This window comes from Triturus cristatus, chromosome 7 (assembly GCF_964204655.1).
Source record: "Triturus cristatus chromosome 7, aTriCri1.1, whole genome shotgun sequence".
In the NCBI taxonomy this organism is placed as follows: Eukaryota; Metazoa; Chordata; class Amphibia; order Caudata; family Salamandridae; genus Triturus; species Triturus cristatus.
The window spans coordinates 1072408236-1072420427 of NC_140590.1; the positions used below are offsets into that span (position 1 = coordinate 1072408236).

Genomic DNA, 12192 nt, shown 5'->3' on the forward strand with positions numbered 1-12192 from the left:
GGCTCTTGAATAATTACAATCCATTTTACTGTAGTAATGCAATACCACAGCTACGTCAAAACCTAGGGGCACTGGACTACCTAATCCAACAAATGCAAATGGTGCAGAATATGGCAATTCGCCTTTTGTTTAAACTTCCCTAGCATGCTTCCACTCCCACTACTGTAATCAATCACACTGGCAAACGGTTAAAAAAAGGATTCTTTTTAAAGCACTGACAGTGGCACATGCGGCTATCTATATGACTTGGCCAAAATACCTATCCAAAAGGATTTTCGAAAACTCCCAAAAAAACTCTACATTCACAGTTAACATGGCTGCTAGCTATCCCCTTCACTAAACGGAAGAAATAGGGTGGATCAGCCGACTCAGTTCTGGCGGCCAAGTACAGAAGAATGAGCTTCCTCTTCCTCTCAGACGCATCCCAGAGAAGAAAATATTCCGCAAGCAACTGAAAACTCATCTGTCCAAGCTGTAAGGTGTTGGATACCCGCCACTGGCCATTTGCCCCAGTCACAGTAACTGCTGCACTTTAGAAATCCCCTCATTCATTAGCTCAAAACCGATCACAAGCCTTGGAAATCCAATAGGTTTGGCTTATGAATGCCAGTTTCTTTTGTGTCATTCATAGCCCTAGGCATTGAAAAAGTCATCACAAATACACTCTGTCACTCATCTTATACTCATGTATGCATTCACAAACTCAACCATATAAGCAAGGTAGACTAGAAGACGACTTGCTGCTATCTAAACACTGTGGGAATATGATTGCAACAATGAAACTGAACATAGCAGCAGGTGTCCACAATGCTGTGATATAGTACATAGTATTTCATTCTTTTAAATTGTCAGCATGCCCAACATCTTTAGAACCAGTGTGTTGGGCATCCCGGAATGTTATCACAATGATACACTATGGACAACAGCATGTTATAATGGTTGACTGGCTAAGAGTGATCTCATGGGATGCAGATCACTATGAATTAAATGAGGGTCAAGGAAGTGGCCTATTAGAACTGCCTGGAGAGCTACAGTATCATTTAAATAAAATTAAAGTAAAAAGAGTATAAGCAAAAAAATTAAGGGAGGACTAGTCAAGGAACAAATGTAAGAATAAGGGATAGGCAAACCGGCCCTGACACTGAAGTGCTCTCATTTTCAGTTGAATGTGCACGAGTGATCAGAAAATGTCATAATCTACAGGGCGTGAGAGCCAATGACTGATGTGGACTGAACCATTTCCCCATGCAGTACACTGCCATGGATGGAAGACAGGCCAATGGAAAAAGAGGGCTGACCCACAGGTCCTCTATGTATCCATATATATTTATATATATGGATGCATTTATTATTTGCTTTTTTTAATTAAAGATCCTGAAAGAGGGCTGATATTGTCAAACTTTTCAAAGAGATGCTAGCAAGAATTATTACAGTGCAAATCTTCTGCCCCTAGGGTTTGTCAAATGGGGTAACCAATATCAAAATTCTGCCCTGCAAGGGTAATCTGCGAAATTTCATGCAAGAAAATATATTACTGCAGGCTTTAATATGGTGCAAAAACAATCCACCATTAAAATCAAATTAGCTTGAACATATGTGTTACATAGTGAATAAATCACACTTACTGCGTTTGTTGGAACTTTTCATAATAAACAGATCGGACCTCTGGCATCTGAGATTTATTTTCCTAGTCAACCAATTAACTCTAAAGCTGTTATCATTGGCTTCTCACCATAAACAACAACAGTCTACTGTATTAAATTCAAGTTTTCCCACAAGGCATACAGTCATAAAATCTCAAAAGAATTAACAATTTCAGTAGGTAAAGCAAAGTACTATTTCTCCTAGAGGGTATAACAAGGATTTTCAAAGAGTTAATCTATATCCACGGTTTGTCACAGGGAATAACCAGCACCAAAACCCTTGCCTACTAGATGAACAGGAGGTTCCTTGTAACTAAATAAGAAATATCTAAGAACATTCTCAGGCCAGTCTCTGCCTGAGGTTGACTCTGCCCTGGCAGTACCATCTTACCAGGGAGTGACGAGGTGGGAAATGATGAAGCATGTCACATTACATGAGTGACACATCATTGTTCAATCTCTTCAATTGCCATGACACTTGGGACAGGAGTAGGTAGAGACAGCTTTTCACTTGTTTTTTTTTTCCACTGACGCCCAACTAGGCTCAGAGAGAAATACAAAGGTGTCGCCACCCAGTAATGCCCTTGATCTCTCGCCTTGTGCGATATAAAAGTTGTGTCTGTGGGGCAGAGCTGGGGCCCACAGAAAAGGTATTATCAGGGACTCTCGGATGGTGCATCTTGAACAGTCCCAGCATGCTGTGCTGTAGGATTGAGACGGGGTGGCAGGCGATTTGGCACCCTAGGATTGGCCTGGATTGTAGAAAGCCCCATCCCTATTTAAAACCTCTTGCACAAGGGAGAGCAAGTGGATGCATGGAGAAAGAGCACTTTCAGTTGGAGCTGGACATTTGGGCATGGGCAGTGGCAACCATGGACAACTGGAAGGACAAACCCCCTGATGCCCTCATGAATTAGGGACTCAGCATACAGTTGACACCAGGACCAGTGGTTCTCTCTCTCTCTCTCTCTCTCGAGGATCGGGAACTGGCTGCCTTACATCCCCTAGGGACCCGTTGGGGCAAGAACCGGACTTCTGTGCCCACACAGCAGGAAAGAAGGACCAGAAGACGGATATGGCTGTTTACAATGCATGCGAATACCTCGAATGCCATTACAACGCGGTCGTTACAATGACCGTGTTGTTAGAACGCATACAATTACATCGCAAGTCATTACAACAACTTGCTGTAGGGGGTGCGCTGGACTTAGGAATAGTATTATTTACTATTCCTACTCCAGTTTGCACAACAGCAGGGAAGGTGTTGGATTTTAAAGCCAATACCAGTACGCCCCCTACAGCAAGTCCGTGAAACGCCTTGCGATGTAATAGTATGCGTGGTAACAACGCAGTCGTTGTAATGACCGTGTTGTAATGGTACCGCGCTGTGAAGACAGCGTTTTAAATGCTGTTTCCTCCAGAAGACAAGACAAAGGAGAAAGGCTGGCACATGGAGCCGGTGAAATCAGCTCCCTGCAAAGCGTACCACCTTAGAGGGCAGAAAAACTGTGGATCCAGGTGGCTAGGACTCACCATCAGGAGAGAAATGAGCGCAAGATTGTGAAGGTTGGTCTAACATGCCCGACTTATCCACGGAAAAAGGATTTGAACTTTGCCCCCACAGCTGAGCACTGGAACTAATGGATCTCTACTGCCCAAGTCTTCAAAACTCTCAAGGATGGCCAGAGCCCAAGGATCTACACAAGATTCATTAATAAATAATGTGTCTGAGAGGGAGCGTGAGTGGAGTCCCTCCCCCATAGCTTTCAAGGCCCAGGGATCCCATCCCCGGGCCGGTTAACACACAAGGGGCCTGGGTGCTATCCCCAGGCCCCCGATGCACCATAAACCAGGGGGCGCTACCTTGCCACTCCAACCAAGCCAAGAGGGGGCCAGGACTCCATTTCTGGACCCCTGTCACATGGAGAATCAGTGAAGAGCTATGGCGTTCCCCCAGACACAGAACAAAGGGTCCAGGGACCTCATCTCCGGGACCCTAATGACAAAAAATCAAGAGAGAATACACTGCACTGCCCCAGCTGTGGTGGGCTGGTGCCCCGCTCACCTTGCCTCTTTTGGAGTTAAATGCATCATCAAAAGTATTTCCACCACCTTTATGTATATCTGCAAATTACTACATCATATTAAATTGTGTTTGTGTGTAGTAATGTGCTTTTCCTTTTCTAAAGAAAAAGCACAGCCTGGACAATCATTTATTGAAGGTATTATTGTGTGCCAGCGAATGATGAATAGTAGCTCACACCACCTCCCTTGAGTAGGCCTGGGACCACTCTGCATCACTACCCTGAGAGAGTCAAGCGCTACAATGGGGTGTTTGGTTCCCAGTGAGTGGGTAATTGCTGATGCATTACTTGTGCAGGCCATACATCTAATGGCTCAGTTCCTTACAAATACCTTTCATTATAAACATATCAGACATGTAGCCAGGATAATCGGCTTACAACCATAAACAACTCAGTCCTGCTCTACTGCCTTTGCCACAAGCCAAAAAAGGCAATACAGCCACTCTTTCAGTGGAATTACACCAATTCAGCCTTTTCCAATTCTGTACTCTGGGGACCCTACATTTGGTGGCGCTTAAGCCCCTCTCTAAATAGTGCTTTGGAAGCTCTTTTTTGTTGATCGTATACATTTCAAGAGAATGCGCTGACCCGCCAGACCTAAGAAAAAAATGCATTTACAAAAACGAAAAATAATAGCAATGGAAAGAGAATCAAAAGATTTGAGGAAAAATGAGCAAACATTGCCACCTAGCAGAAGGGGGCTGTAACTGCCGTCACAAAAACAGAACCAAGGAACACAATAATTGCTTCACCAACAATCCGGGCTGATCTGCTTTCACCCGACAGATATGGGCGGTCCAAGCTTGGCGATATTTATCGAGGAGACGTCCCAGAGGGAGGAAGAAAGAAACCAAGCAGAATGTGACGCCTTAAATAATACTTCTAAATGTTACGCCTCCTATTCCAAGCGTAAAACTTTGACAATAAGGTATTTCCCGCAACTAGCAAATACCACAGTCCTGGGTATCAGTATTGTCTGAGCAGGATAAATAAAATCACCGGATTCGGCCCAATTGACTTTGGCGTCATGGACATTTCTGACCCACTAAAAGAATTATGTTGCATTCTGCAAGCCTCGTCTACAGCATCGTTCCTATTTCTGGAGGGCACGTATAGCCCCTCATTATAAGTGCCATGGGAGAATGTAGTAACTGCGCCCAGTACAGATGGATACCTGGTGGGAATTATTTACCGGGTGCAGTATACAGTAAATACTTCATATTCGAAGTATATTCCCTTAAATTTGGATTAAAACATAACATTTGATAAATACACCACATTACCATTTACACATTGGGCGCACTTTCCCTGTTTGCACCACAGCACATTCCAAAATAGGTGCACCGGACGCAAACAGGGAAAGGATGCCCTTACATAGGATACGATGCCCCCCCGGGCAGCCGCAAAGTCATCCTACCCCGGGGGCAGCGCATTCAAGTGATATACGAAACAGCTTTGAAGCAGCCGCTCCATGTTTCACTGTGCAGGTGACAAATCACCTGCACTTTTAAGAGGGGTGAGAGATTCCCTTGCAGGCGGGTGCAGTGAGTGACTGTACCCACCTGCAAAGGGACATCTGGGGGTCCGAAAATCCATTTTCCCCCCTCCAGAGGGCTGCCATCAGGGGGTGCACTGACAGTGCACCACCTGTTAGGTGGCACACTGTCAGTGCGCTTCCTGACAGCTTTGTTGCCTCTGTGCCCGCATCTATGATGCAGCGCGGGCATAGAGGTAAAGGAATTCCAGAATTTGCATGGACCCACTCTCCCATGCAAATGAGAGAAGAACCTCTGGTGATAACACTGGTGCTGTATGTGTGCCAGCGCTATCTTTACTACAGAAAGGGCCGCACATGCATCTGCAGCCCCTCCTGTAATACCAAAGTACCCCAGGGGCGGTGCAAAAAAGAAGGCGCAAACACACTTTGCACACTCACGGCACTTTTCCCCAGGCATCTTTCCCCAAGTAAATTTGGAAGACTGGCCTGTCAGAATTTGCCTGGAAAAAATGTTGGAGTGTTTTGGTCAGTGCACAAAATATAATTCCTATTACCCCCCAAGGTGGAAAGTTGGGCCAAAGATTTGAGGGAATGGGCAACAGCGGAATGGATCCGAATGAAGAGGGTCAGGAGGGATGATGAGTTGGAAGAGGATGCTGGGACCTGGTATGCTCTGATGTTGGAGGTCCCCTTGGAGATTGCCTCTGATACGCAGCGATCGGAGGGCACACAGGGGGTCCACACTGAGGATGACTCAGATGAGCAACGTACGGATGCTCCCGTAATAAATGTATAGTAATCACTCAGTTGTATAGAGCGATGGGGTGAAGTGACCTATGGCATGACCGGAGATTCTTTATATGTGTGACCAGGGGGGAGGGGTGGGATTGTTTAAGATATTTTGTTTTTTGCGATTTGTTTATTGAGAAATCTAAACTGGCTATATGCATTGTACAGATTGGAGATGCAGATGCTTATGATTAGTATGCGCTCCTAGTTTAAGAGGTATTATTCCTTCATGTATATCTTTTCCATTCCAATCTTGGCTACATGTCAAAAATGTTTGTAGTACATTTATTGTTATTTTATACGATTGATCTGAAATGAGAGATTGCTGTTTCTGTACTGACTTTCTGGAGCCGGAAGGTTTGAACCCTCAAATAAAAAATGTTTCAAAAAATGTATATATAATTCTTATTCCTGGGCAAACAGGAGTTTGCTCGAGGATCGGAAGTTATCCCTGAACTTGTAATCAGAGTCCAAAAGAAAAATAACCAGTTCTGAAAATGGTTCTAATTGTGACACCGTTAGGAGTATTTACACATCTAAATACATTTCAATCTCACACAGTTATTAGCTGTGACTTTTTTTTTTTAAAGCAAAGCACCATACTAAAAGCAACATATTTTTGGTTTCCTAATAAGACAGGATCCAATACAGCACACTGTGTGGTTTTCTAGTGATCCATTTCCAATTAGTTCATTTAAATTGAAGATTGGGTTTTCAACATTTGCTAATAAAAAGTGTTCATTCCTGGGTGAGATGTTTAGATGTTTTCACCTTGTGATATAACCAACAGTCAAAGGTAACAAGTAGCCATCGATATTGTGTGACATCTTCAGCCACTCCTGACATTTTGACCAGCAGCACTTTGCCTGCAGGATTGAGTAGCGGGATCTGGGTGGGACATGTTAAATCGGAAAGACCTCTTTCGGTCTGGGGAAGTTAGAATGTCTGTGTTTCCCTTGAATGCATAGACGGATTCCCTCTAGGACTGAAGACCCCACAATGAGATGCTCTGAAGTGTCATTGCTTGTTGGGCTGGCATATCTGCTCGCTGTGCAGCAGCGCAGTCACTGCTGCAGCGTACTTACAGTGACTTGCAGCAGGCGAGGTCCACATGCTGTGTTCGGACAAAGCCAATGGCTCCAGTGACCGATGACTTTCCTACAAACCAACTCAGTGCAGGGAGAAGGAAGCCTACGATTTGGATGTCTTCTCCAACATGGAAGCTTAGCTCATCCCAGGAGGTCCCTTGGTGGTGGTCTTTGGTAGCAGTGCACCTCCCTTGGCCTGGAAAGCAAAAAGATCACAGTTAAATATCTGTGGGAGGAGAGAATCCTTGGTTTGTAATCAGGGGGAGGTGTGTGCCGCGTCCTTGTCAAGATATGGAGGACAGTGTGTTGGTCGTGAGAGCCTTTCCTGGAAGGAGGGTTACAGAATACGTAAGGGGAGCGGAAGCGAGAATGCAAAGCTGTGCTACCACTGTGGAAGGAACTTTAGGGCCTCATCCAAAGACCTGCATTGTGACCACTTCTGGATCCGCATCTAATTTGTAGGGTTAATTTCAAGAAACATTGGCTGGACTATTGTGTTCGCTTCTGGTGCCCAAACCTGAAACATACACAGTTCTTGAGGCCATATATGGAGAATCATATACTTCGACTGAACTTTGAATGGCTCTTCTGAAGTACTTTGTTCACAATGAAATGTGTTGCCCTTGTGGAAGCCTTATTTGCAAAATGGTGAAGTCAGGCAGTATAGAGGCCAGAAATAGGTCAAGAAAGTGTAGCATGGGTTAAGCCCAGCACCAGAGGTATAATTCTAGTGACTGAACTACTAGATATGACACTACCACATGAGACTATTAATATGGGAGGAGGGTGGCGCTGAGGTGCTATATTATAAAATAATTTGATGTAGAATCCATTGAAAAAACACCGGCGGAAGGGGCAAAGACGGTGGGTGCTTCTCAGAATGGTCACTCTTGGGTATTGAAGAAAGCAAGTGCAAAGTAGATGACCCTCTAAGTGCTGTGTGTCAAGAGTGCACAGAGAGCAATTAGGTGACCAGATAAACGTGGAGGTCCTTACAAGACATTGCAAAGTACACTTTTGTGTATGAGGTAAGTGGATTATTGGTTTAGCACGCCCTGTACTCCATCCAGGCAGCCGCGGCCCATGCAGGTAAGGGCAGTGGGGCCAATTGGACAGACGACGACAAGGGAAAATTAATTATTTATTTAATTTTCTCTTGTGGTCAGCTGTCGAATACCCCCCCCCCCCCAACCCGGTCCCACTGCCCCACTGCTCTTTCCTGCACGAGCCGCTCCTGCATCCAGGTCTGCTCACCACTGTCACTCTCATTACCTGCCTCGAAGCTCATTCTTAGCTCATGTTGTGGAATGTTAATTATCCATATAGTGCTTCATGCTCCCTACGCCAAGCTTCTACTTGGCTAGGTTCATGCTACACAAACACCAAATGCATGCTTAATTTTTTGCCAGGCTAAATCTTTTTAGTCTGGACAAATGGAGATCACTGTGGTGAAATCAGGCCAAAAGCCTTTATGTATAAATGAGCACTTCACAGCTCCTCGAAACCCAGAGTACTCTAGGGTCCACATCAAAGACATCTTACTGCACAGAGTGTGGCTATGTCCAGGCGGTCCTTGTGGGGACGGAGAGCCCATGTTCATAGAGGATATGAGCACGTAAGTCCCATTGAGCCTCTACGGACATTCTAGCACTAGTGCAGCCGCGGCCAGTGCAGGCAAGAGTGGTGGGGCCTTGTGTGGGGGGGATTTCAACGGACGATGACGAGGGAATATGTATCTAATTTACCCTTGTGACCGTCCATCGAAATGCCCCCTCCCCCACCGCTCCTACCTGCACAGGCCACGGCTGAACTAGTGTGTTGCCGATGACGTCACCCTTGTACCACAGATGTGTTAGCAACGGTCACGCGGGGATGAAGGTGCAGACCTTTCCCTACCCACTTACCTATGAGTGTGGAGGAGCCGGGCACGCTGATCTCACTGGGGATACTGCAGGTCACGGAGTAATTTTTCAGGAACCACCTGCAAAGGGAATACGGAGGAGGTGACTTTATCTGTAGGTGCAAAGGTTAAGGGGCAACAGGTGTCATTGTCCCAAGAAGTTATGGCAAAGTAAAAAGAGTTGATATTCTATGGGGGGGAATCACTGGTACATCTTGGAATGTGCACTGCTATTAATACATACACCTCCTCGATATTCATAAAAAGCCCCATGCAGAATGGTCTTGTACCAAGTAATCTCTGACTTCACAAGTTATCTGCATCAACTTATTAACTGATGCATTGAAACATTTAACTGATACGTTTTTCTTCTGGCGCAAGCCCTTCAACTCCACTCCACTGAATGCAGCAGTGACCCGCTGCCTTTCCCATCAAGGTCAGTTACTCCTGCTCTTGGCTAGAGTAAACCTTCACCCATTTCCAGGATGAGAAAGGGTCAGACTGGTGTTTAATACATGCTTGTGGGCATTCCCAAACAGACCAGGAAAACCATGTCTTGAAACACCCCCATCCCACTCCTTGAGTGGGACTTGCCATGGTGGATTACTCTGCACTCCTGGTAGAGAAGTCCACAGCTGTAGATGCATTTACATCTGGCAGCAGTCTTTTTCTCAGTTCCGGGGCAGGCACAAATGGAAGTGTTTTGACCAATATACATATTTTAATTGCTCAAAATACCTTTATGTCTAGAGCCCTTGGTGATTTACTGTACACTGTTATTTGACCAAAGAATTCCTATGGACGCTTGAATAGGAAGCGTGTATTTCTCGGACCTCATGGTCTCTATCGCACAAAACCTGCAAATATTTTTGTGGGGACGTTTAGCACAAATATTTTTGGGGAAACATTTTATGTGAAATGGTCAAAAAAGGCAAGAGTTTTAAAACGTGAATTCACACATCCATGGACCACTAACAACATTCCAGTAGGAGCGCCTTTTTACTATTAAGAACATGAATTCCAGTGATGGCAGCTGTTGATTCCAAATGATTTTTACATGTTATTTTTATTGAGAAATCAAGTTTTTATAACAATTCTTTTTTTTATCTGACTATTCTGATTGACTCAATTCTTTGGTAGCCACCTGCTTTAGTGCGCGAGCCCTATCCACTGTGCAGTATGCAATGGAAATGTAACAATCGCCTTAGTCATTTGCACACCTTCACTGCTATTGCATATGAAGAGTTTTCACACAATATTGCATAGCAGAGCAGGCTCTATTTTGCCGATATACCAAAGGCAGCATCTACATATTGCACCAGGGACGTAGCTTCAGGGGGGGTGGGGGGGGGGGTAAGGTGCGGGTTCCACCTCTAATAATTTCTTAGCCGGGTCTTGCACTGGCCGTCTGCAGCATCAGTGACACAAATCACTGTTGCTGCAGATTGGGTGGAGGTGGACGTGGTGGTGGAGAGCCAATATGTTGACAGGGAGAGCCGAGTTCATTCATCTACTCATCCATATGTGCATACAAATTCAGCATTCATCAAAACATAGCCCTCTCACCCAATTGTTCACTAACTGACACCACCATTCACTTCTCCATCCATTTACTCAGGTAGTAATATGGCCATTAACCCTTGCACATATAACATATCATGACATATGCATTTGTAAGCAAACATTCACCCTAGGGGGAATATTCGTGCTGAAATAACAGATATTTATACTCAGCCATCCAAACGTAACCATTTTATTTGCTCAACCGTCCATACACATACCACTCCACACAACCATACTTAAACATATGCATAGAATAGGTAAGGGTGTTAGCACTGCTTTTACGGGATGGGCCTGTTATTTGAGAGAGGGGGCTTTACTGATACTTCGAGTTTTACCTCCTCTGTGACAGTAGGATGTGTGCACTGCTGCTGCAGTGACAGGAAGGAATATTTCCACAGCTGATGCCATGCTATTCCAATTCCATGAAGAAGGAACGCCTGCGCTGCTGCCCATGATGTACTTGCTCCATGAGTAATGGAGGCCTGCACTGCTAATGCCCAGCTGTGCCTGTTGTGTGAGGGATACTTTGGTGTACAGCCTCTATGAAGATGGGAAGCTTGTCAATTGATGCACAAGGTGAACCTATTCTGTGAGAAAGGGAAGACTGCACTGTTATTGCCTGGCTGTGCCTGTTCTGAGTGACGCTTGCACTGCTGATGGTCTGCGGTACTGATTCTGTGATGAACGGAAGCTTATACCCTCATGTTTCAGAAGCACTCTTAATAATACCCACTGTTGTGTACTGGTCGGTTGGTGCCATGGGGTTTCATCCTGCTGTGGGCTTATGCATGACTGTGCATCCAGTTGGACTCCCTGGCCTGCAGGAAGGGTTTCCGCCTTTCCCATTGAAAAAATGCCAGGCATTTCTGAGTCTTCTGAGGTTATGGAAGGATCAGGAGAAGGCGATGAAAGAGCAGATTGTTTAAAACCCCCTGCATTATTTTTCATAGCAATTCTGCCTGATTACATTACAAATATTTTGGAATAGTCTAGACAGCCGTAAAATAGGATTGAAAACCTTTCCTTTTCAACTTCTTGTTTTTGCTTTATATGTATATTTCAAAGTGGAAAAATACTGTGATGGCTTTTGTGACTTTTTGTAGCTGACTTTTCATGAAAATACTGACCGAACCACGTATAACTGCTTAATTTGTCTTAAAATAGCATGGATGGCAAATGTACCTGCATCAGAGCATTGCAAGTAATGTTAGATCTAAAATGTGTAGTCTGATCAAGGTTGCATACAGGGTAACTGTTTTTGTTAAAGATATCCTTGTGTGACCTTTGACTCTACTTGCTTGCTTCCTTCTGCATCTACCTAAAGGCCCCATATGATCTGCTGTGCAGCGGATGGTGGAGAGGGTGTTGACTTGGGCTCAGTGTCTCCACTCCCCTTCCTGCCTCCATCTACCCTTTCTATTGTTATCTTCATTTAACTGATCACCTTTTGGTGTCCTGTCACATGCCAGTGGGTGAGATGACAATCCCGGGGCAGTCAATCATCTAAAACCCGCCAAGATGATACAGTGTTTGGTTGATCACTAGGTACATCCAGCTCATGCCACTCTAATACATCACCCTACAAGAACAGTGCACGTTAGTCACAATTCCCGTCACCATCATATGC

General features: G+C 44.9%; 1 protein-coding gene across 5 annotated transcripts in view; it reads right to left on the minus strand.

Moving 5' to 3' along the window:
• SH3TC2 (SH3 domain and tetratricopeptide repeats 2) overlaps window positions 1-12192 on the minus strand; it is a 257065-nt gene that overhangs the window by 65675 nt on the left and 179198 nt on the right. For all 5 annotated transcript variants that reach the window (XM_085618160.1, XM_085618159.1, XM_085618157.1 and 2 more), the window contains exons 8-9: window positions 9007-9083; window positions 7100-7298 (exon numbers count right to left, since the gene is read on the minus strand). In XM_085618160.1, coding sequence (XP_085474286.1) covers window positions 7100-7298; window positions 9007-9083 — 276 coding nt within the window. The remainder of the gene's footprint in view (window positions 1-7099; window positions 7299-9006; window positions 9084-12192) is intronic.